Source organism: Marmota monax, unplaced genomic scaffold (assembly GCF_021218885.2).
Source record: "Marmota monax isolate L192 unplaced genomic scaffold, Marmota_monax_Labrador192_F-V1.1 WCK01_AAM20220418_F8-fsc00346, whole genome shotgun sequence".
Classification (NCBI taxonomy): Eukaryota; Metazoa; Chordata; class Mammalia; order Rodentia; family Sciuridae; genus Marmota; species Marmota monax.
The window spans coordinates 233,036-258,507 of NW_026692698.1; the positions used below are offsets into that span (position 1 = coordinate 233,036).

The window sequence follows — 25,472 nt, forward strand, 5'->3', positions numbered from 1 at the left end:
CTGTTCCCAGAAATAGAGGACAGTCACCATGCCTCAGGCAGGGTAGCCTTGTGTTCTGTTGGTGACTTCACAGTAAACTGACTTCTCTGAAGAAGGTGGAGGAGAGGGGACAGAGGTAAGAATGGGCTTCACCCCATCCCACAGCTCCTTGCTCCTTATCCCTCCCCCCGCCCCCCAACACCCTCCTCAGGTCTCCTCTGTCTTCATGGACAAGAACAGGGCAGCGCTTCTACAGGGAGATACTCGGTGAGGGGACTGGTCTCAGAGGTGGGGTGTATTCTGAGCGTGGCCTGTGGCTCCACATTAGGATCCTTATGGTTGGGGATACCACGGAGGTAGATAGTCCAAACAGAAGCAAGGTGGGGGCAAAGCAGGATATTAAAGGCCCCAGGGTGTCAGTTCTCCTCTGTCTGCCACAAAGTTCAGAGGGTACAGAAATACTTCCTGGGACACCTTTAACTTTCTTGGGAAGCCCCCTCCCCATTCTGGCTCCCAGGCAACAGAAACTCTCCTTGAAGAAGGGATTTGGAGCAGAAAAAAACAAAGGGGTCTCTGTACCACCTCCTTCCACCCCCAGGGACAATCAGGTCAAGGTGACCTCCATCTGGTCTCCCTAAGATAGGGGCTTCAACCACTAACCTGGTCCCCAAGGGCAGGGCAGAAAGGGGACTTAGGATTATCGTTCCCTTCCACCATGAACTTGACCCATCTTCACATAACATACGTCACACTGAATCATTTAACAAAGCAGAGCATAGGCAGCATGGAAGTGGAGGTGCCATGCTCTATACCCCAGAACAATCATGAGCTAACCTAACCTATGGAGACCTCTTCAATCTGCAGTTGTGCTGGGGTTGGGAGAGTTCTAGGAGAGTCGCATTGAGCCCCTGCCTTAGGTCTGAGCAACTGGGATTGTGGTTTCAGCTGGGCACTCCTGGGCCAGACAGCTTCAGATAGATCTCCTTTGTGGATTAATCAAAGGGGATGATTCTGGCCCTACCTTTCAGATTGATGCGAGTATCAGTGGAATTGAAGAGTTCTACCATGTTGTACACACATGTGCCACGATTCAGTTCAGGATGTGTGTATAGTATGCTAAATACAAACTAGGCTACAGATAATTACTATTCTTAGTAAAATATGGCCCATTTCTTTTGGGATCTGTATCCCTATAAGTTTTTTTTTTTTTGGTCAAATACTTCCTCACTCCTCATCTCATGCTACAACCTGGAATTGGAGATGAAGGGCAGTTGGGGACAATGAGACCAGCCTCTAACCCTGGTTCAATCCAGACTAGGCAGTTTTTAATCTTCCTGAACCCCATCCTTGAAGCCTCAGTTTTCTCCCCCATAGCATGGTCCCTTAAAACCACTAGGGTGCTTTGTGGTGGGAAATAGCAGAGACCAAACCAAGTGACTGAAAACAAAAAGAAACCCCAAATTTGACATTTCCGGGTAGTTGTGTTATCTGGACGACCACAGTCACCTCTGCCCCCAACCCAACTCTCTGACACTCTGCCCTCCTTTAATCCCTCAAGTGGCCTTTGCCCATCCTGAGAGAGCTCCAAAGTCCCTCCTCCTTCACACTGCATCTCAGAGAACAGAGGCCCAGAGAAAGGGAGAGAAAACCCAGGCAGAAATAGAGAGCCAGGGAGATGGTGGAGATGGGGCTGGGGGGAGAGGAGAATATCAAAGCAAGAGGAGGAAACAAATAGCAAGAGACACAAGATGTAGAGCCTCACAGACAAAGACCCAACAGGAGAGAGCTAGAGAGAGTAGAGCTAGCGAAATACCTGCTGGACAGAGGTGTGGTATGGGGGCACCTGAGGGCTCTGAAGACTCTGCCACTCCCTTTTAGGTTAGCTTTTCCAGTTCTGTTCACTGACACCTCAATAATAGCTCTTTAGGACCCAGACTTACCCACACGCTAGCTAAGCCAAACCCAGTTCAGCCAGATGTTTGGTGGGTGGGAATTCCCTGCAGGAGTTCCCTGCGGGCCCTAGGGGAGAAGTATTCAGAGGCAGCTACCTGAAGTGGGCTGGCAAGGTCCCTTTTCTTAAGCAGCACCCTCATATCACCTTCTTCTAGGTACCTTGATGTGAGTCTACAGCCAAAGTGGTCCTCTGCTTCCAGCCCTTGCTCAAAGGACTTGGAAACTCAAGGAATCTGCTCCCAGCCATTGACTTTCACATTTGCCTGCAGCAAAAGGCTGGTGGGCAGCCAGGCACGGTGGTACAAGCCTGTAATCCCAGGAACTCAGGAGGTTGAAGACAGGAGGACCGAAAGTTTGAGGCCACCCTTAGCAACTTTGTAAGGCCCTAAGAAACTTAGTGAGACCCTGCCTCAAAAAAAAAAAAAAAGACTGGGGATGTGGCTCAGGGATAAAACATCTCTGGGTTCAATCTTCAACACAACAACAAAAAAGTACTTGACAATTGAGGCCTGCCCACTTCTTGGTGAAAGATTTGAGATCTGCCACCAACCAAGTCACTTCCTCTCTCCAGTGTTTGTTTTCCCATTTGTAAAATTGTCATGGTCACTTTCAGCTCCAATATTTGATTCTCACTCCAGGTGATCCCTAGCTGTATGTGTGTTGGATCCCCGGCCCACCAAAACTATTGCACAGGGTGGTGGGGAAGAAGGGAGAGAAGAGGGCTCGAGGAGTTTCCTCCTACCTAGGCACGCCCTCAGGAACATCTGAAAAGCAAGGTTTCCTCAAATCCTCCATGTGCTCCCTTTCAGTTTTCAATTCCTTTCCTCGTGATTCTGCCAACTAAGTCACTGTGGCCACACATGGAAGGCGGGGAGAACCCAGACATTTCAACTTCTGCAGAAAAACTTGTTTTCTTTCTCTGAAGTAAAAAAAAAGAAAGAAAGAAAGAAAAAGAAACGGAGGGAGGTAGTGAGGGACAAGAAGGGGGTAGTAGGACTGAGGAATGGAGAGAAAAGGGCAGATCCGAGAAGGAATTAGGGAGGGAGGAGGCAAATGAGAATTATTCCCCCAGGACACTGGGCCTTGGCTCAGTTGGGCCATGAGTGGGCAGCCAGGCTGGCCCCTCCTTTGGTACTGCCAAAACCAGATGCCAGGCAGAGAGGAGGCCCAGAAGAGAGGGAAGCTGGGCAAAGGGGATGGAAAGCTTCCAGGATAGCCTTACCCAACTCCTCAGGCCTTGTGTGTGTGTGTGGGGGGGACCCTTGGGGAAGGGGACTGTGACCCAGGCAAGGGTCTAGGGAAGAGATTCACTGCTGTGGCAAGGCATGTAGGCAGACGGGAGGTTGTCAGGATTCAAGACCACCTCCTTGGGTCTTTTCAAAGCTAGGGCCAGCCTCAGATGTGACTGGGCTGGGGAGAATGGAGGGGCAGATTGGGTTATGTCATATTGGGTTAGGCCATGTACGCACTGTGTGTTCCTGGGCAACCCCCTTTTCCTCCCTGGACTTACATTTCTTACCTACAAAGTTCAGGAGGTGGGGGGCAGAGGACTGAATCATATGATTGCCAAGGTTCTTGTCTGGTGCTTCTTCACCAGAGAGTTCAGACGGTGGGAGTAATGGAAGGAGGAAAGAGAGGAGGCGGTGGTAGTGAGGTTGGTTTCTCCGGAATCCCCAGTCCTTTCCCTCTCTTAAGTTTTTACCTTTGAGGTCACAAAAGCTGTGGCCTCAAACCTACATGAAAACACACACACACACACACACACACACACACCCTTTTCAATCTAGAAACTCAAAGGATGACACACACACACACCCTTTTCAATCTAGAAACTCAAAGGATGGTCATCCCCAGCTAGTCCACCCTTCCCTCCACCCCTTCTGCGAATGAGAAAACTGAAGCTCTGGTTTGGGATTTTCAGAGCCCGGGATTTCCCTCCCAAGCTGTCCAGCGCTTCTTGCCCACCAGGGCCGGGACGCTCCCGTCGAGCCGCAGGCGAGGGCTGGCTGGGATTCCCGGGAGACCCAGCCGTCGGGGCAGCCCCCACGCGCGGCTCCGCCCCGCCTCTCCGGAGCTGCGCACTCGCCCGGAGCCGGCGACCGAGGGCGGAGGCAGAGAGGGAGCGACAGGGGCTGGGAGGGGTGCTGGCGAACGCTCGCGCGCTGTGTATGGTCTATCAGAGGCAGCTGACCTTTGAGGAGGAAATCGCTGCTCTCTGCTCCTTCCTGTAGTAACAGCCGCCGCCGCCGCCACCGCCACCGCTGCCGCCTCCCCCGGGAGTCCGGACCCCGAGCAGGAGCCGCGGGCGCAGAGCCGAGCTCGCCGCCGGAGGGCTCGGCCCCACCAGGTGGGTGGCCAGCGGCGCGGCCCGGGCGGCGTGCTGGGAGGGCCACGCGACTGCTGGCCCAGCCGGCACCCAGGCACCAGCCACCCTGGAGCCCGACGGCTGGGAACCAAGCAGAGATCGCTCCGGCTTGAAGAGGGAGTTTCGTGCAGAGTGTAGAGCGGAAGAGGGACGAGGGACCAGTCGCCAAGATGAAGGGAAGCGGTCCCCCGTGGGCACCGTCCTGGCACGCAGTGGAGGAGAGCGCTGTCGGGCGGGACCCGGAGAGAGGGTGTCACTGGAGCACAACCGAGGGGCATGCCAGAGACCAGTGTCCATCTCCCCAACCCGTTCTCTTTGACAGCCTCAGCCGCGTGCCTGAAGGGACCGGGCTGTCGAGTGGCAATTACTGCGTTGCCCTAATTTTGAACTGGAGCATCTCCCCTTCAGAAATTAAGAGTCAGGGTCCAAGGCAGGGAGGGGGATTTTTGCAGCCCTCTCCTAAGGGCCTGTGGGCCTCTGCTGTCAAGTTTCTCTTTCAGTTTCTAAGCTGTCCCCCCCCCCCTGGGGAAGCCCCAGTAGGGTGAGGGGAGAGGAAGAGGAGGAGGGCACCTGCTTCTCCATACCCCACCCCAAACCTCAGCGGGTTCCTTGTTGGAGGGGAAGGGCGGTCTTCCCCTCCTTACTGTCTTTTCTTCCCTCACAGGAAAGTGTGTCGGGGGGAGACGGTGGGCATGAGAGGGCTGGTCGGGTCTCTGCTGTAGGAGGCACCTCTTAAGCCCTCTGTTTGCCCTAGGTGAAGGGCCATGGCGGGCTGGATTCAGGCCCAGCAGCTGCAGGGAGATGCACTGCGCCAGATGCAGGTGCTGTATGGACAGCACTTCCCCATCGAGGTCCGGCACTACTTGGCACAGTGGATTGAAAGCCAGCCATGGTAGGACGTCTCTACCATCCAGGTCTCCTTGGTCTCTAGATCTCCTCTTTATAGTTTCTTGTGACTCTGCTGGTCCTGTCTGTTTTCTGCGGAAGGGGCGGTGTCCCTGGGAAAGGGGAACAGGGAAATTGGAGCCTCTGAGGGGACAGAGAATGTTTCTAAATTCTAAGCTGCTAGGAACAAGTTCTGTGGGCCCTGGAGCACCCCTTAGTTAAGAGCCTGGAATTTCCATGTCACACTTTTAGTGCCTGACCTCCTTGCCCAAGGAGGTGCCACAGTAAGCCCCCCCCACACACGCTCTGTCCCCAGGGATGCCATTGACCTGGACAATCCCCAGGACAGAGCCCAAGCCGCCCAGCTCCTGGAGGGCCTGGTGCAAGAGCTGCAGAAGAAGGCGGAGCACCAGGTGGGGGAAGATGGGTTTTTGCTGAAGATCAAGCTGGGGCACTATGCCACACAGCTCCAGGTGGGTGTGAACACCAGGTCACCGGCAGGGAGGCACGTCTGCCTTCTTATTTTAGCATCAGAACCTCTGGGGGTTTTGCTGGTCTGGCCACTGACTCACCATGTGACCAGGAGCTTAGTGGCAACTTTTCTTCAATTTCCCCCACCCCCTCTTTCTAAGTCAGACCTGTTGGGTTCCCTTAACTTATTACAAAGCAAGAGGTAGGAGTGTGTGTGCAATGAGTGAACCCGCATTGTGGACAGATCAAATAGAAGGGATGGAGGAGACCGAGTCAGGATACCTTTGCTAGAGAAAGGAAGGCTGGCAGATTCTAGAAACAGGGAAGGAGGCATCCCTCTTGGGGCTCTTTTTATTATAGGCGGGACAGTTGCTGAAGAACAGAGTCGCCTGGGAGGCAAGAACTGGATAAAAGGGCTTTGAATTAAGGGTTGGAAGAAAGATGTAGCCTCTGGGGGGAGTATGGAGGAAGAGAGGGATGTTTTGTAAAGCAGGAAAGGGGTGTGGGTGGTAATCATGGTCAAGCATTTATTGGAACTCCTTTGTTTTTCTTAGAGAACCCCTCTTAAATCCAGAGTACCAGGGAAATGAAAGTCCATCCCAGAAGGGGAAGGAAACAGGAGAAACCTGAGGGGAAACAAAATAGGAACACAGGGGCAGGCGTATGGTAGAAAGTACCTTGACATTGGCAGCGGATGCTCTGGGCCTTGAGTCATCTACTCTCTCATTTATTTGACTCTGGACAAGTACTTAGCCTCTCTGAACATCAGTTTTCTTGTTCGTAAAAGGGGATAATAATTTCTTTATGTCATAGAGTTTCCATGCTGTGAAAGTCAAAGGAAATGTTAGATTGAAAGTGCTTTGTAAACTGGGTTTCCTGTCACTGCAAACCAAAGAAAAAGATTTATGAGGAATAAAAGAGAGATGGAGGTATCTAATGATGACTCCTGGGGCCTCCTGGGAAAAGCTGAGGCAGGGGCTGAAGGAGAAGAAGGGGCAGAGATGGCGGGGATCTGCATGATTGGAGCAGAGGGTGACCCACTGGTGGCTGCTATTGCCTTGTTTCAGAACACATATGACCGTTGCCCCATGGAACTGGTCCGCTGCATCCGGCACATTCTGTACAATGAACAGAGGCTGGTCCGAGAAGCCAATAATGTGAGTGCCCTGGGGGTATGGGAAGGGGAGCTGGCGAGTCCTGCCACCTCATGCCCTCCTCCCCTGACACACTGTGTTTTTGCAAAACACCGGCATGTGGAGAACACCAAAGAAATAGGAGACTTGGGCAAATGTGAGAGGCAGTGCTGCATGTGGTATGGAGTGACCCCGGGTTCAGTCCCCTGCTCAACCATTTACCAATCTTGTGTCTTGAGCAAGTTACTTAACCTCTCTGAATCTATTTTTCTTCTTTTTTCTCTCTTTTCTTCATAGTGCTAGGTATTGAACCCATGCCATCATGTATGCTGTGCAAGCACTCTACCATTGAGCGCATCCCCAGATCCCTTCCATTGTAAAATAGGTGTACCTACCTTATAGGGTTATTATGACAACTAAATGAAATACCATGTGTGCCAAGGTTGGACAAACAGACCAATGAAACAAAAGAGGAAACCTAAACACACATGCACGCACGCACACACACCTACAAACTACCTCTTTGTCAGAGATGGCATTACAGATCACCAGGGAAAAAGATTTGATATTCAATAAATAGGACTGGGACCAAAATAAGAAATGGTACCCTGCTGGTGTCTGTGAGGAACACCAAAGGCAAGGTCTGTGTTAGAAGATGGAAGACAGGCAGGCTAAGAAAAGCAAGACCCAGGGCACAGGAGGGAGACCTATTTCCCACCTTCTGAAATCTTTTTTTTTTTTTTTCCCTTTTTTTGTGGTGCTGGGGATTGAACCCAGGGCCTTATGCATGTGAGGCAAGCCCTCTACCAACTGAGCTACATCCCCAGCCCCTCACCTTCTAAAATCTAATAGCATCAAACATCTGCATGGACCATGGAAAATCCTGTATTATCTGCAGTAAAGCAAAATTAATTTTGTAAAGTGACGTAATGAAAGACCTTAGAGCAGTGCATGAATCACAGTGGTATTATTTATTTATTATTTATTTATGTTATGGACACCTATTGCAGGGATTTTACAGTTCACTCAGTAGATGTTTATTGAGGTCCTACTATGTGTCTGATGCTGGGCTGGGACAGGAGAAACAGATAAAGGCTTTGTCCCTGCCCACAAGGAGTCCCAGCAAAGACAGATTCTCCAGAGGTGAGCCAAGTGCTAAGGGGACATATATGGGAAAAGTGCCATTTCAGATTGAGGCAGCTGGCAGGGCAGTGTCTTGAGGAAGAGGTGGGGCAAGAAGGAGGAAGGGAGGAAGGATGAGTTTTATGGCTCGGAGTAACAGCAGATGGGAGGGCAGGAAGGCTTCAGCCATGGAGTCACATTTGAAGTCTTGCAAGTAGCCAGTTTAGCTGAGGAGAAGGGAGCCAGCTGGGGAGTAAATGGGTAAAGTTAGAGAGGGAGCAGAGGCCAGGTTACAGAGGGTCTTGCAATACAACACTTGTGTCCTGAACTTATAATCACAGAGCTACCTGTGGACATAGAAAGGATGCAGCCCTGATTGAGAACCGCGTGTCTGAAGTACTGGTTTGGTCACATCAGAGTCCTTCTCCCCTCCATCAAACTGGTGTTCAAAGCCTCAGGGACAGAGAGGTCATAGCACTTGGGGAAACTCACATCCTTATGCAAGAAAACAGACTAGCAAAAAGTGAAAATACAAGTAAAAGGCACTTTCAGATAAGAATCGTGCTGCTACCAGGCTCAGTGGCACATGCCTGTAATCCACGAGGCGCAGGAGGCTGAGACAGGAGGATCTTGAGTTCAAAGCCAGCCTCAGCAGCTTAGAGAGACACAAGCAACTCAGTTAGACCCTGTCTCTAAATAAAATTCAAAAAAGGGCCGGTATGTAGCTCAGTGGTTAAGTTCCCCTGAGTTCAATCTCCAGGACCAAAGAAAGAAAGTAGTGTTGCTGTAAATTGGCCTCACAGGGAAGGCCCCTCTGAAAAGGAATGAGTTAAAGGACTTGCCTCAGAAGGATTTGGTGTCAGAATGTTCTAGACTGATGGAACAGCAAATGCAAAGGCCCTGAGGCAGGTACGTGCTTTTGTATTCAAGGAACAGAGATAGAAAGTCCAGGTTGCTGGTGTGGTCAGGCAGCAGGGGATTTGGGTAGAGGAAGGAAGGTGAAGGCTGTCCTCTAAGCTGGCTGAAACTATACAAAAGAGTTTGGATTTTTTTCCTGAGAACATTTCATTGGAAAGTCTGTGAATTCAGCTAGGTGTTGAAGGATCGCTGAGGTCCAAGGAGGCCTTCTTGGTATATCCCTGATAACTTCATTTCGGTGTCCCCAGGATACCACCTGTTTGAAGTTTGGTCTCCTCGCTCTTCCTTGAGTCATAAGAAGGTCTCAGGTGCAGTGTGGATGGTGTGTGTTCACAAGCCATGCCATGCCCTGAAGCTTCAGTACTTCTAGATTAGCTCAGTGAATAAACCTGGAAAGCGGGGTTGTCCCCATCAGTAGAAGACCCAGGTGACACCTGGCCTGTAGAGTTGACGTTTCTCCAAAGGAAATTCAGTGAACCCTCTTTGGGATACTCTGGCGGAGGCTTGTTCTGAAATAGAAATTTCTGCTATGAAGATGCCATTATCTACCCCACTTGTTTCTCTTCTTTCTTTCTCCTTTCTACCCCAATTCTGGCAAATGACTGTCTTTCTGACTCAGGCGACTCTTCTCACCCCAGGTTTGGAGTTTGGGGTCATAGCATTAGCATTCCCCAAGGCCCGAGGTTTTCTCCCCTCTTCTCTGCCCATCACTCTACTCCTCGTCACTTGTGACTTCCCCTCAATCTGTCTGTAGTGCAGCTCTCCTGCTGGTATCCTGGTTGACGCCATGTCCCAGAAGCACCTTCAGATCAACCAGACATTTGAGGAGCTGCGACTGGTCACACAGGACACAGAGAATGAGCTGAAGAAGCTGCAGCAGACCCAGGAATACTTCATCATCCAGTACCAGGAGAGCCTGAGGCTCCAAGGTGAGGAAGAGGGTGCCGGGGGCAAGGGAACCGTGCATGTCCCTGGTGTGCGAGTGAGGAACATTCTGTGAGCAGGGTAGGGGCAGGGTCAGTGTCCATCTCTCCAGGACCTTGCCCAAAGTCATGGCTCCCTGCCAAAGACTAGATTCTAGGCTAGGCCTTTTGCATGTGTAATTCAATTCAGCCCTATGACAAGCTTGTAGAGTAGGAGATAGCTGTGTTGTTCCTATTTTTCAGATGGTACAGAGAGTTTCAAAGAGAACAAATGGCTTAGCCTAGGGCGCCTATAATTTGTAGAACTTGGTCTCAACTACAGCTATGTTATAGAATCCCTGTCTTACTAAGCTAATTGTAGGTATTCAGAGACTATCTAAACAAATGGAGAGGGCTAGGGATGTGGCTCAAGCGGTAGCGCACTCGCCTGGCATGCGTGCGGCCCGGGTTCAATCCTCAGCACCACATACAAACAAAGATGTTGTGTCCGCTGAAAACTAAAAAAGAAATATTAAAAAATTCTCTCTCTCTCTCTCACTCTAAAAAAAAAAAAAAACAAAAAAAAAAAAACAAAAACAAATGAAGAGATATGGGCAAAGTGTGCCTTAACCAGAGAGAGGACATGGGAGGGGAGGAGTGTCTTGGTTGAGGCAGGCTAGGGAGAGGTACTTCAGGAGTGGCTCACAGGTTGTGGACCTGGGGTAGGGTAACATTGAAAAATTCTCTCTATCCTAGGGCTATAGTTTGCCAGTGGTTGTCATGATAACAGTTCAGGGAAAGAAAAATTGACTTAGAAGGAATGAACAATTTGAGGCATTTTAAGACATGACCCATTTTTCACTCACTCCAGACTGACCCTAGAGATGTACCACTCCATTCTAGAGAGAACAAGAAGAGTTGTACTAACATTTCCCTTTATCTTTCTCCTTCTGGCTTTTGAGGTAGAAACAGGTCATTGATTTTAAATCTTTCTTCCATACACACACACACATACACACCACAAACACACACACATAAACATGCATATATGTATATTTTAATGTATATAGATTATGTGTATATACATCACACATATAGAGAAAGATTTAAAGATATGATTTTTCCTCTCACTGCTTTAGCTGTACCTCATAATTTTAGATATACTGTGTATTACTATCATTCACTTTGAAACTGTTCTAATTTCTCTTGTGATTAATTCTTTTACCTTGTGTGATATTTAGAAGTATATTATTTAATTTCCAACTATTTCGGGTGTCATATTGGTATCATGTTGTGACTGATTTCAATATTGTCTTGTTATTGATTCCACTGTGATCAAAGAACATGCTCTATATGGTCTCAGTTCTTATAAATTTATTGAGACTTTTTTTATGGCCTATCATATACTTGATTTTAATGAATGCATCCTATGTATGTGAAGAGGATGTGTATTCTATAGTTGTTTCCTTTAAAAATAGCAACAATATGCATGGTACAGTGGTACATTGCCTGTAATCCTGGATATTCTAGACACTGAGGCATATTGCAAGTTTGAGGCCAACCGGGGCAATTTAGTGAGACCCTGCTCAAAATAAAGTTTTTTATAAAGGTCTAGAATGTAGCTCAGTGGCACACTGCTTGCCTAGCAAATGTTAGGCCCCGAATTCAATCCCTAGTACCACCAAAAAATAAAATAAAATAATAATAATAATAATATTAGCATAAAAGATAAAATTTTATAAAAACAGACTACCAAATATGTACAACATCTATGTTTTCTGAAACAAAATTTAGTGAGAAAAGTGGAATTGCTTTGCATATAGTCATGTGCTGTATAAAAACATTTCCATCAGCAATTGGCCATATGTATGCTGTTATCTACCTCATACCCTACATATGTGGTAGGCTATACTGTCTAGGTTTGTGTAAGTACGCTTTTACAATGAATAAAAATGATACCTCTTGATGTTCTTAGAATGAAAATATCGTCTAATGACACATTTCTCAGAATGTGTCCTCATTCTTAAATGATGGATAACTGTATTTGCATATCTCTTCAGTGTAAGTTAAATAAAACACAGCTGGGTCTTGCTTTCAATTTGTTGTAGTATCTTGTAACCTCTAGAAAATTTCACAGTATACTTATAAAAACATTTAGGGTGAAAGAGGAAAATAAGATCTTATGAACTTATGAAAAAAATTTTGATTTTGTGGATATCCTATAAGGGGCTCAGGAACCATCAGAGGTTCTCTTGACTACACTTTGAGAATCACTGATCATGGTCTTTGTTGTTTGGGGGTTTAGCCTAATTGTTTTATTGGTTGCTAAAAGAGAGCAATCAAATCTCCTATTACAACTGTGGAATTGTCTACTTTTCAATTCATTTTGTAGGTTTATGTATTCTGATATAGATACATTTATAATTATTATGATTTTCTGAGCAATTACATAATCGTTATGAAATGTCTCTCTTATTCTGATATTCTTTGTTTTGAAGCTCACTTCATAAGATATTAATATAACTATTTCAGCCTTCTTTTTCTGTATTTCCATTAGCATATTTTTATCCAGGCCTTTTTAACATTTTTTAGTTGTAGATGGACCCAATACTTTTATTTATTTGTTTATTATTATTTCATGCTGGGGGATCAAACCCAGTGCCTCATGCAAGCTAGGCACGCACTCTACCACTGAGCCACCAACCCCAGCCTTATTCAGGCTTTTTAAAGATTTTGTAATACATAGGGCATATTGTTGAGTTTTGCTTATTCTGACAATCTCTGCTTTTAATTAAGATGTTTTGTCCGTTAACATTTAATGTAATAATTAGTGTATTTGTATGAAGGGCTGACATCTTATTTTTACTTTTATCCATATTTTTTATTGGTGCATTTAGTTTTACATAATAGTGGGATTTGTTGTGAGATATTTGAACATGCACACAGTACAACAATATAATTTGGCCAATATAATTTCCCAGTGTTTTCTCTTCCCCTTTCCTCCTCCCTCCCCTGGTCCCTTTTCTTTACTGATCTCCCTTCAATGAGGACTGACATTTTAATATTTGTTTTCTGTTATGTCCTGTTAAGTATCTATTCCTCTGTTCCTCATTTTGGCTTTTTTTTTTTTACTCCTTTAATTTTTTCCAGAACTCAATTTTAATTGTTTATCATCTCTTCCTAACCTTGCCCTATTAGTGGTTTCTGTACCCTGACCCAGCACAGTGACTGAAACATGGTAAATGTTGAATGAATGTTGGCAGGATGTTTCTAGCATGTCTTCCTCCATCTGAATCCACCCCACACTGACCCAGAAAAAAAAAAAAACAAAAAAACCCAGCTCCTTCATAAAGTGGAAACGGGAGATTTCAGGCTATGGTTTCTACCTAAGTTCTTTGATGACAAGATTTATGAACCTGGATGTGGGTTTCAATTGCCCATGTGTAGGTTTAGGTTTAGATTCTGGTTTAGGTTTGCACCCACCGTGTATATGGTGTCAGTTCTGTCTGTTTTATCTGCCTCACCATTGCAAACACAGACCATTGATCTGTTGTGCAAGTGAAGGCCCAAGTCCCCAGGAGAGAGCAGTTACCTCAGATCCATTTGGCCTCCTTCCAAGAAACACCTGCATATGGCCAGGAGAGACTAAAATGGGTCACTTGCATGGGGAGGTTGGGTACAGGTGTTGAGATCACCACCACTGTTCCCATCCTGTGGGCCAGCAGGATCCTGGGGGAGCCATTGGGCCCCTCTGCTATGTTCTAAGCCGGGGTAATGCTCTTCCCACTCAGTGCCTTCCAATGAGATTGGAACCATATTTCCAAGTTCTAGTTCTGAGTTTTTCCTGGATGTCCAGCATTGCTATTGTCTGTCCCAGCTCTGGGGCAGGGACTAGGTCAATGTGATGTGACCCTCAAGCCAGCCAGGAACTTAACCAAGACATGCCAACACACATCTTCTTGATTCAGCCTGAGTAAGGATGCTGGGCTGTTCAAAAGTGTTATTGGAGCCATGCGCGGTGGTGCACACCTGTAATCCCAGCGGCTCTGGAAGCTGAGGAAGGATTGCAAGTTTAAAGCCAGTCTCAACAAGTTAGCAAGGCCTCAGCAATTTAGTGAGTCTCTGTCTCAAAAAATAAAAAGGACTTGGAATGTGACTGGTTAGGCAACCCTGGGTTCAATCCCCAGCACCAAAATAAATAAATAAAGAGGGTTATAGGAAGGGAGTAATAATCCCAGCACTGGGGAGACTGTTTTGTTGGGGAGGGGGATAGGTTTGCAAGCTGAGGAGGTGGGCAGGTAGCTTTAACTGTGGGCATGTTTTGGGGTTATTAATCCTCAGGTAGTTCTTGTTTTACTCTTTATTTTTCTTTCTTTTTTTTTTAGTATCTTTATTTTGATTATTAAGGTTTTTTTTTTTTTTTCAATTTTAATATGTTGTTCAGGATCAAATCCAGTGCTTCATGCAGGCTAGACAAGCGCTCTACCACTAAGTCCCAGCCCCAGCCATTGCTTTACTCTTTCTGCCTCCCCATGTCTTAAGGATTTGTTCATAGATGTTTTGAAAAAGGTAGGAAGGCCTTCCTCCCTCCCTATTATTGCCATCCCTCCACCCTCCCTTTCTAAGGGAATTTGCTGAATTGTGTCCTGGGAGGCCCTGGATATTGTCCCCATCTTCTGTTGATTTCCTCCCTCCTCTCACCCTCCTTCTCTCCCCTTTGCATTGACCTACTCTGGACAGACATGTCAGATGCTTTGCAACCCCTAGTGAGACTCACCACTGGGGAGGGACTGCCAAGTTCAGGGATGAGACAAAATAAGGGAGCAGGGCCTCCCAGACGAGGTCCCCTGCACGTGAGGGTGGGGCCCAGCAGCTGCTTGTCTCTGTCACTCTTTTATTCTCGTCCTACCCCCAGTCACCAAAAAGGACCAATCTACATAGAACTCAGGCCTTCCCGGCTGCTCCTTGAGCATTTTCTGCATCGTCATTCCTTTAAAGTCCACGGCAAGGCCCTGAGCAGGTGCCAGGATTCTCCCATCTTACGTGTGGGGAGCGGAGACACAGGAAAGGAAGTGATGTGCAGAGTTCACCCAGAGGGGTTTGGGGTCGAGCAGGATCCTGAGCACCCACTGCCCAGAGGGGAGGCTGGGTCAGGAGGCCAGTGACCAGAGCCCAGAGGCTGCCTTCTGAGGGAGCATCTTCATCTTTGGGCACCGGCGACTGTAGGTAGGAAGCCCCACTTGCCATCAGTGGGGTGTCTGACCCTGGAGGTCTTGCTCCAGAACAAGTGAGTGGGAATGCTGTGGGCTTCCTGCTGGATGCCAGGAGTGATGGTGGTGGGTGTCGTGTCCCCTCCTCCAGCTCAGTTTGCCCAGCTGGCCCAGCTGAACCCCCAGGAGCGCCTGAGCCGGGAGACGGCCCTCCAGCAGAAGCAGGTGTCCCTGGAGGCCTGGCTGCAGCGGGAGGCACAGACACTGCAGCAGTACCGCGTGGTGAGTAGGATCCTGCTTCTCTGGTGACTGGACGGAGGGACAGAGCCAGGGAGAGCAGGAGGCCAGACCCTCTTCTCTGGGGTCTGTGAGGGTAGGGGGTCAGAGAGGGAAGGGCCTGCTGGGCTGCCTGGCTGCCCGGGATTGTAGGGGAGGCCCTGCAGGGCTGTTCCCTGGGAGCCCAGAAGGGCCGCTGTCCCCCTTCCCACAGGAGCTGGCCGAGAAGCACCAGAAGACCCTGCAGCTGCTGCGGAAGCAACAGACCATCATCCTGGATGACGAGCTGATCCAGTGGAAGCGGCGGCAGCAGCTGGCCGGGAACGGAGGGCCCCCCGAGGGCAGCCTGGACGTGCTGCAATCCTGGTGAGGGCAGTGGGGAGGCAGCAGGGTGGCAGGACTCCAGGGTGTGCTGCCGGCTGCCTCTTCTGCCTCCTGCCTTGGCCTGAGCAGCAGGCTCCTTCTGTCTTGTGACAGCCCTCATCTCACCAGTGTCCTGGTTTAGATATGGACTTTGTTCCCTGTTCCATTTCCCCAGGGATGCAGTCAGTCACATGTTGGGGAAAGGGACAGGGCTTTGGTATGCAGTGACTCTTGGGCTGGTTGGACCCAAATCAGGGTGGCCTCCCGTGCATCCTCTACTTCTGGAAGGCAGGAGTGCCCTGTGTACCCGTGGACCATGGGGTGGGGAATTGCTGTGCCGTCCTGGGTGGGTCCTTGCTGTGCAGGTGCAGCTGTGTTGGGGGGAGGTCTCCCTAGGCTGGGAGCCCCCAGGCTCTGGCCCAGGGTGGGGAAGAAGCCATCATTCCCATGTGGGCCCTGGGACTCCTCGCAGGTGTGAGAAATTGGCCGAGATCATCTGGCAGAACCGGCAGCAGATCCGCAGAGCCGAGCACCTCTGCCAACAGCTGCCCATCCCTGGCCCAGTGGAGGAGATGCTGGCCGAAGTCAACGCCACCATCACAGACATCATCTCTGCCCTGGTCACCAGGTGACTGCTGCCTCTCCACCGTGCCCAGGGCAGAGCAGTTCCCTTGGGGTTGGCATGTGGAAGGCGGCAGGTGCCATCCAGACCACAGGCTGTGCCTCGCATCCTCTCCCACTGCATCTCCAGTTGCTCTGGCTGCTTGGGGCGGCCCTGGCCCAGTTTCTGGTGTGGACACTGAGGGAGGTGCCTCTGCTTGGCCTCCCCTTCTTTCTGGGAACAGAAGCCTTGTGTTGTCCTTCGCCTGCTAGACCTGTGGGAGGTCCCTTTCCTCAGAGAGAGACTCTTCCCCCACTCCCACGCCTGCATCTCATCGTGTGTCTGGTCACTCATGTCCCCTGCAGCACATTCATCATTGAGAAGCAGCCCCCTCAGGTCCTGAAGACGCAGACCAAGTTTGCGGCCACCGTGCGCCTGCTGGTGGGCGGGAAGCTGAATGTGCACATGAACCCCCCCCAGGTGAAGGCGACCATCATCAGCGAGCAGCAGGCCAAGTCCCTGCTCAAGAATGAGAACACCCGCAAGTGAGTGTGCCTGTCCCTCCCGCCTGCATTCCCCATGCTGGGGTTTGGAGGCCCCATGTACTGGGGCAGCACAGGTTTGCTTCCTCTGTGCCTGTGTCCCATAAGTCCCATCTCCCTGGTTCACTCTGCTCCCATGCACAGTAGACTCAGGGAGGCCCCACTCAGAGGCCTTTCCCCTTCTTGCTGGTTGCTGGAACTTAGTAGATCAGCAAGTATTGCGCTGCCACATGACCCGTTCACAGCTGTTTCTAGACCAATCTTACGTCTCCTCCTCCAGCCATTGACTAATGTCAGAGCAAGCTGCTGACACAGAGAAGTGATTACTAGCGTATGTGACCAGGGTCACACACAGGGCATCCCGGAAGGGGGTCATATTGCAGATGGTAGTCTCAGGTTAGCAGTGGGACAGAAGGTGGCTAGTGCCCAAGCTAGAGAGGGAAGACTTTTCCAGACTCAGAAATTGTCCTATGTCCCGAAGGAAAAGTATAAAGAAGATACATATGGTCAAGGTTGGGGCCCAGGGGGCAGGGAAGGCTAGGCACAACGTATGTGGTAAATGAAAGAATAAGTTGCATGGGAGACCTGGTCCCATCCTGAATCACCCAGTTAAACTGTTTCCTGAATGCCCAGTCTGTGATCTAGGGAATGTGTGGTAAAGGAGCTCTCAGGTTAGCTGCAGAATCAGAGAATAGCACACTTTTTAAAAATAAGGTATTACCAAAAAGTGTGAGAGAAAATTAAAATAGTGATATCATAGCTTTCAGATGTGGGAGCAGGGCAGGGTGTTGAGCAGCACTAGACAAGTCAAGGAAGGTCTTCTGTGGAGACAGTTGAGCCGAGACCTGAATGAGCACTCAACAGTGTTTAGGGTAGTGGCAAGAGCAAGTGCAAAAGTCCTGAGGTAGGCACCAAGCCTGGCTTGTTTAGCAGTCAAGGCCAGCGTGATTTGCCTGTCCTGAGTGAAAGGAGGGGAACTCAGATCAAGGAACAGGGCAGGGGTTGATCATGGGGATCCTTGTAGGCCATGGTCAAGGTTTTCATTGTAATTGCACTAGAAGCTGCCAGAGGTCCTGAAAGCCTCACCTCAATCTCAGTCTCAGTACTCAAGAAACTTTTCTTTTTTTTTCTAATTTGATTCTAGGTATTGAATCCACTAAGCCACATCCACGACCATTTTTATTTTTTTATTTTGAGACAGTGTTTTGCTGAGTTGCTTAGGGCCTTGCTATGTTGTTGAGGTTGGCTTTGAACTTACAATCCTCCTGCCTCAGCCTCCTGAGCTGCTGGGATTGCAGGAGTGTACATCTGCCCCTGACCCAAGAAACTTCTAACCTGATGCTAGAGACCCAGACCTCCCCCTTAGAGACCTTGCCTTGGTCTGGCAGACTGATAGAGAAGACAATATCCCAGAGTGACACCAAGCAATACTCTTAGGGGGTGGGGAGAGGGGCTCCTGGCAAGAGCCAAACACTGTCAAATGCCAGTCTAAGCTGTGGACAGGATGTTGCTCCTCACCGGGGCCTGTGTGACCTGGGGTTCCTGTCTCCTTTGTAGCGAGTGCAGTGGCGAGATCTTGAACAACTGCTGTGTCATGGAGTACCACCAAGCCACGGGCACCCTCAGCGCCCACTTCAGAAACATGGTGAGCACAGGGCCTGGCCTCAGAGGGAAGGTCTGCCCAAGGCTGAATCCTCGTAACCAGCCAAAGTCTCCCTGTCCCCTTCTGGCCTCCTGCCCTGCAGTCGCTGAAGAGAATCAAGCGCGCTGACCGACGGGGTGCAGAGTCTGTGACAGAGGAGAAGTTCACGGTCCTGTTTGAGTCTCAGTTCAGTGTTGGCAGCAATGAGCTTGTGTTCCAGGTGAAGGTGAGCCCCCCACACCTGTCCCCATAGGTCACGCAGAGAGGTAAGGGATCTGTCTGGTTGATTTGGGAAAACCAGAAATCTCTGACTCCTCTCAGTCTCAATGCAGTTATCCCACCCCGTGGTCAGAAATCCCACTCTGCAGGCACCTGTTTGCTGCATTATCACCTGGCACTTGGCCCAGGCAACTTAGTCAAGGACTGAGAAAAAAAAAATTATGTTTTGGGTCAGCTTGTGCTTAGCATTTGTTGGGAAGGGCCTGTGCTTGGAATTGTGGGTAAGGAATGAGGGCTGGGAGTCTTGTCTGGGCAGAGAGCAAAATGGTGCTCAGTCCCTTTCACCTTTCATTCCTTTGACCTCCACAGACCCTGTCCCTCCCTGTGGTTGTCATCGTTCATGGCAGCCAGGACCATAATGCCACCGCCACTGTGCTGTGGGACAATGCCTTTGCTGAGCCGGTGAGTCCCTACAGGATTTCCACATTGTCCCCCTGGGCCCCAGAGCTCTCCATAGGGTCAGCCTTCACTCCATGGGCCCCTGCTAAAGGGGGTCCTGACCCCAGAACCAAAGTGAAGCTGGATGAACAAGTGCCCTGTTCTCAGGCCTGTCCTAGGGCTGTCAACGTTCCAGGTTTCTGGACTGGACTCTCTGAAGTCCATGAGCCTGCTCTTTGGTCCCTGGTCTCTGAACTTTGTTTGCCTTATGGCTGGGATGCCTGATCCCTGGGTCTGGGTCTCCAATCCTGCAAGCCCCCCTCCCTGTTCTCTTCCTTCCTTTTATTTTGGGGGGGGGGATAACCAGGGATTAAACTCAGGGGCACTCGACCACTGAGGCCCATCCCCAGCCCTATTTGGTATTTTATTAGAGACAGAGTCTCACTGAGTTGCTTAGCACCTAGCAGTTGCTGAGGCTGGCTTTGAACTCAAGGTCCTCCTGCCTAAGCCTCCTGAGCTGCTGAGATTATAGGCGTGTGTGTCATCATCCCCCCATCCTGCCCCACATGCCCAGCTCCTTCCTCTCTTCTCCCTTGTGTTTCTGTCTCCTTTCTGGATTGTCCTCCATCCTCTCTTGGTCTCTGTATGTCGTGTGTATGTGTAAAAATTTCCAGCTCTCTCCATCTGCCTTTTCTTCCCGTTTCTCCATCTCCCTCTCAGGGCAGGGTGCCATTTGCCGTGCCTGACAAAGTGCTGTGGCCACAGCTGTGTGAAGCTCTCAACATGAAATTCAAGGCCGAAGTGCAGAGCAACCGAGGCCTGACCAAGGAGAACCTCGTGTTCCTGGCACAGAAACTGTTCAACAGCAGCAGCGCCCACCTCGAGGACTACAACAGCATGTCCGTGTCCTGGTCCCAGTTCAACAGGGTGAGTAACCTGAGCTTCCAACTGCCTGCCTGAGACCACCAGGGTCCTGTCACTCCTCCTGCACATCAGGGACAGGCTGATACCTGGGGCTAGGGTCCCACCCTCCACCCTCCACCCCCAAGCACTTCTTCCTACAATCAGGAGAGATGGGGGCTTGGACCCCAGGAAATGCAGACAGAGCCACAAGGAATTGCACTCAGCTGTGCAAGCCAGAGCAGGATGGTGGAAGGAACCTGGGGCTGGGGTTCAAGTACTAGATCTATTAACTAATTTGCAGGCCCCTTTGGCTCCCTGTGCTTCAGTTTCCCATCTGTCACATGAGAGGGTGAAGCAGAAATGACCTTGGAAGGCCATCCAGCCTGGACAGTGCTTTACAGCACCCACCCACAAGCTAGGCAAAATGGCATGTGCCTGCAATCCCTACAATTGGGGAGGCTGAGGCAGGAGGATCACAAGTTAGAGGCTAACCTCAGTAAATTAAGCGAGACCCTGTCTCAAACAACAATTCACCCTGCACCAGGGGGTCGTGTGGGTCCCTTGTGTCTAGAAGCATGGGGCAAGTTCACTCTGGGTGACTTGGACCCCAGCCTTGACTCTGGGTTTCCTGGGGCTCTCAGGAGAACTTGCCAGGCTGGAACTACACCTTCTGGCAGTGGTTTGACGGGGTGATGGAAGTGCTGAAGAAGCACCACAAGCCCCACTGGAACGACGGGTGAGGAACAGGATCACAGAGCCGGGAGGCGGGGGACAGCCTGGGGATACCAGCTGTCGGCTCAGCAGTAACATCAAATGCTCCATGCACCCAGGGCCATCCTAGGTTTTGTGAATAAGCAACAGGCGCATGACCTGCTCATCAACAAGCCCGATGGGACCTTCTTATTGCGCTTCAGCGACTCGGAAATTGGGGGCATCACCATTGCCTGGAAGTTTGACTCTCGTGAGTGCCCACGTCACCCTCATTCCTACCCAGGGGCTCTGTCTCCCATGTCCTTGCTCCCTATCCTCCTTCAGGCCTGTGTCCTCAGAAGGCACCCACTGGGAAAAGCAGGAACTAAGCTCAGCGTGGGAGGAGTGTTGCTTGGAAATGTAACCACTTCCTAGCATTTTTCATCTTGGAGAACCTAAAATCGCTGGCCCCACAGACTCCAGAACTGCTGAGTGGGTCCCCAGATGTTTCATGCTGTCCCTGCTCTGCCATGGTTGGCCTTGCTGGTGTCTACTTGCCCAGTTTGCTAAGTAGAATGTTCCAGTGTCCGCTTTCCCGTGTGAAAAGGCATGCAGGCTAGGATCATAGTGTGAGCGAGGAAAAACCCAGGTTTCTCTGTGAGCCCTCCTTAAAACTCCATAAACCAGGGCTGGGGCTGGGGCTCAGTGGTAGAGCACTTGCCTAGCCTGTGTGAGGCACTGGGTTCAATTCTCAGCACCACATATAAATAAATAAAGTCCATTGACAACTGAAAAAAAAAAAAAGTTAAAGAAAAAAACCCAAAAGCCAGATGCAGTGGTTCATACCTGTAATCCCAGTGACTTGGGAAGCTGAGGCAGGAAATTCACAACCATGACCTTCTCCTGTGGGAGTAGCTTGCGGGAATGAGGTTGTTCCTTTCACAGCTGACCGCAACCTGTGGAACCTGAAACCATTCACCACGCGAGATTTCTCTATCCGATCCCTGGCTGACCGACTGGGGGACCTGAGCTATCTCATCTACGTGTTCCCTGACCGCCCCAAGGCTGAGGTCTTCTCCAAGTACTACACTCCCGTTGTAGGTGGGTCCTGATGCCTGACCCCCTGGGCCTTTCCCAAGCCCCTGAACAGAGCCATAGGGTTGGGCAGTGAGGGTTCCCCAGGAGAGACCAGATGCCGTTTCCCCTGTAGATTTTGGTCCATGGGACAGTGAAGAGGACCTCAGGGCTCACAACTGTGGGAGAGGAAGTGAAACTTGTACTAGTTTTTTTTTTTTTTTTTTTTCCCTCGGGCAAGCTAAAGAAGCCGAATTCTCACTTTGCAGGGTTGGGGGAGAAAGCGGGATGATTCCCACCCTCCTCACGGACCTCTGACTTTCTGACCACGCCCCACCCCACAACCTGCCCCCAAGTTGAGTGTAGGAAGCAAAATGGACAGGTTTCTCCTCTTCAGCCTACCCGGGCTGCGGCTTCTTGTTTCTGTCTCTTGTCAGGGGTGGGAGCAGGAGGAGGGAGAGTAAAGCCAGAAAAGGAATCAGGGATGAGAGTAAAGCTAGGGGGTGGTGACCCTCAGGGGTGTTTTTTTGTGAGTCCTTGGGAAATCTCATCCTGAGAAGGCCTCAGGGTGGTGCGGGCAGGAGGCGGAGGGCATGGCTGGGCTTTTACTCACGTGCATCTCCCGGAGACCTTGCTTCTCTTTCCCTGTCAAGGGGGCAAGGCGGTGGACGGGTATGTGAAGCCACAGATCAAGCAAGTGGTCCCAGAGTAAGTGTCCAGGGCCCAGCTGCAGGCCTCCTGCTGCCTCTCCCTTCCCCACCCTGACACAGTCACCCCTAACCCTGGGCCAACATCCCTGATCCCCTGGGAAACCTGGCTCAACCCTGGCATGGGAAGGGACTGGACCTGATTGTGCTGTGACTGACATCCAGGGCTCCATTCCCATAGCTGGGGATCTTGGGCCTGGTGGGACACTTTGTCCTTGTACACCTCAGAAAGGACCTAAAGATTTCCCCAGAGCCCCTCCCCAGGTCAGCTGCCAGCCAGCCCCCAGGAAACTGAGGCCGTGTTCTGCTTCCCTCTGCAGATTTGTGAACGCAAATACAGACGCTGGAACCAGCGCCACGTACATGGACCAGGCCCCCTCCCCGTCTGTGTGTCCCCAGGCTCACTACAACGTGTACCCACAGAAGTAAGTTGTGTTCTTCTGGGGTCTGTGGGGAGGAACTGGGCCCTGGCCTCAGGCTGGAGGCCTGGAGGGCTGGTGGGACCAGAGAATCCGGAGCTCCTCTAGGTCTGCGACCACCAGGCTAGGCCTGGGTGGGTAGAGTTTTTTTTACACAGGTGAGGCTGTTGGAAGGGCTTGATTCAGGATAGCTGTGCATCAGAGGGGAGCAGGGTAGAAAATGGATCCTTTCTGCACTGTGGTGACCTAGGAGGAGCAAGCGGCAGTGGGACCGCCACAGGCATGGCAGTCAGGTTGCTTACACCATAAAATGGAGTGAACACCTGCCTTAAGATGCTGTGAGGACTGGAACAAGGTGGTTAAAAGCTTTTTGTGAGTCCTCAGTGAAAGATGTGTATGAGGTCATTGAATGGCATTGCAGGTGGGTGCAGTTCATCAACCCAACCGCTCCGCTTACAGATGAGCACAAGGAGAGGGAAACGACTCCCTAGATCATGCTATGAGGTAGCAAGAGATTCAAGTGAGCTGGGCACGGTGGTGCAGGCCTATAATCCCAGTGGCTCCGGAGGCTGAAGCACGAGGATCGTGAGTTCAAAGCCAGCCTCAGCATCTTATCAAGGCCCTGAGCAACTCAGTGAGACCCCGTCTCTAAATAAAATATAAAAAAAGGCCTGGGATGTGGCTCAGTGGTCAAGCACCCCTGGGTACAAAAAAAAAAAAAAAAAAAAAATGCAAGTGGAAGTGGGATGTGTCCCAAAGAACCAGTGAGTGACTGCTATCCAGCCTGGAGGAAGGGGTCCCTCCAGAACTGTGTCTGCCCTCATGAGACACTAGGATGAGTGGGAAGCAGGCTGGGGACTGTCCTGGAGGACTTGGGGCTAAGAGACATGCCAGTTCCCCTGACATCCTTCTGTTCACCAGCCCGGATCCCGTCCTCGATCAGGATGGAGAATTTGACTTGGATGAGACCATGGATGTCGCCCGGCATGTGGAAGAACTCTTACGCAGGCCCATGGACAGTATCGACCCCCGCCTCTCCCCGCCTGCTGGTCTCTTCACCTCTGCCAGAAGCTCCCTGTCGTGAATATTTGAATGCCACGCTTCTCTTTGGAAACAATATTCAATGTGGAGACTCCGTTCCAGGTGTGGTCACAGCACTGCTGTGTGTACTGATGCCTTTGTGTGCATGTGTTTGGGTATGAGGTGTGCCCGCCTCGCCCTTGAGTGGCTGAAGCAGTGGTGGCCTTTTGGTTCAGATCAAGACCTCCAGGAGCCCAATGGGTCTGTCTGTCTCATGCAAGAGATGGAGCTTCTGTCATTGTAGGTACTCGTTGCAGGCAAACCTCTTCCTCTCGTGTCCTTTATCTGCTAGTAGCTATTTAAGTGAAATTGTTCCAGAAAAGGAAAGGAGACAGGTAAATGTTCAAAGCTGCAGTTTTACTCCTGAGCTAGAAGCTTCGCCCTCCTGATGCCTGTGCCCATATATGTACACAGATGTGCATCTGTCCCCATGCACATATGGTGGTCTAACTGATGCTTTCCCTCCAGAGGGAGGTGGAGGTTCATTCTTGATATTTCATAATGTAGTGAATGTGGACTCCAGGTTTTTTGTGAGCTCTCTGAAAGCATGTCTAGGCTGGAGCCATTTCCTAACACAGTGAAATGGGTTCATTTGAACCAGAGCTATTGGAGCTGCTCTGAGCATGTAGTGTCTTGGCCTCTTGTACTTGAGTCCAGGCTGTGGGGTTCCCTGCAATATCCCTTTTTCCATCCTGCCCTGGGCTTCTTTCCCTGCCTCTGTTTATAACCTTGCTGATGAGAAAGGAGGAAAAAATTGTTTCAGGACACAGTGGGTGAACAGAAGGCCTGAGATTTGCAAGGCTGATGCCATCCCCTGGGGAGAGGGGAACTGCAGCAAGGGACAAGCTGCCACCTCTCAGTTGCTGCAGGCCCATGGAGTCTAGAGTGAAAGGTTAGAGCCGCTCCACTCTGCTAGGAGGTGGAATCTGGAACAGGCCTCATGTCCAGAGAAGGCCTCACTCCAGTCTCAAGTGCTCCTCCAAGGTTACATGACATGCAGCAGAGATTGGGAGTCCCAGGTTTAAACCTCTCTGAAGGGAAGTGGGGACGGAAAGATGGATTCTTTTGTACTTTGTACATAGACCACACATTTGTGTAAACAGTGTTTTGGAATAAAATATTTTCATAAATTTTCTGGTCTTCCTCCTGGTTTGGGGGACTGATGGTGGTCTCCCTGGCTGATGACAGTCACTAGAGCTGGAGTTGTTTCGTTCCTATGTGGTCTATGCTGTAAGTTTTAGCCTGAGACCGCAACTCTGCTCCCCTCTCTGTCTACTCTAGGAGTCTGACCGCCCCCAGAATACTGTCAATGCTTCTCAGGGGGCTACAGCACTAGGTAAGGGGGCACACATGCCCAAGAACGCAGAGGCTTGAGGTCTAGAGAAAAGAAGGGGCAGGACTCACTGGGGGAGGGGGCCCATAGGATGGGCAGAGCTGAGCTCTAGGCCCCTCTTTTATCCACTGCTGCTAAGAGCAATCTTGAAGCTGGCATGTGAGGGCCAGTGTCAAGGTGATTGTCAACCCTCCTGGGGCCAAGGCAGCTGAGAGCCAGTAGGAAAGTCCATCCTCCCCAGGCCTCT

At 50.4% G+C, this 25,472-nt stretch overlaps 1 protein-coding gene across 3 annotated transcripts; it reads left to right on the forward strand.

Annotated features, from left to right (window-relative positions):
• Nucleotides 1-4,147: 4,147 nt before the first annotated feature.
• Nucleotides 4,148-25,022, forward strand: LOC124093996 (signal transducer and activator of transcription 5A). Of its 3 annotated transcripts, XM_046446550.2 has the most exons (19): nucleotides 4,148-4,279; nucleotides 5,052-5,189; nucleotides 5,499-5,655; nucleotides 6,721-6,810; nucleotides 9,581-9,755; nucleotides 15,090-15,220; nucleotides 15,429-15,580; nucleotides 16,050-16,205; nucleotides 16,544-16,723; nucleotides 18,278-18,365; nucleotides 18,466-18,588; nucleotides 18,951-19,043; nucleotides 19,740-19,946; nucleotides 20,564-20,658; nucleotides 20,753-20,883; nucleotides 21,558-21,713; nucleotides 22,340-22,394; nucleotides 22,714-22,818; nucleotides 23,734-25,022. In XM_046446550.2, exons 2-19 carry the CDS (start codon nucleotides 5,062-5,064, stop codon nucleotides 23,894-23,896), a joined length of 2,385 nt encoding a protein of 794 aa, XP_046302506.1. In that variant the 5' UTR covers nucleotides 4,148-4,279; nucleotides 5,052-5,061; the 3' UTR covers nucleotides 23,897-25,022. The 3 variants fall into 3 exon arrangements, with proteins under 3 accessions (XP_046302506.1, XP_058435928.1, XP_046302507.1); XM_058579945.1 differs by lacking the exon at nucleotides 4,148-4,279 and having other exon boundaries at nucleotides 4,315-5,189; XM_046446551.2 differs by lacking the exons at nucleotides 4,148-4,279; nucleotides 5,499-5,655.
• Nucleotides 25,023-25,472: the final 450 nt, after the last annotated feature.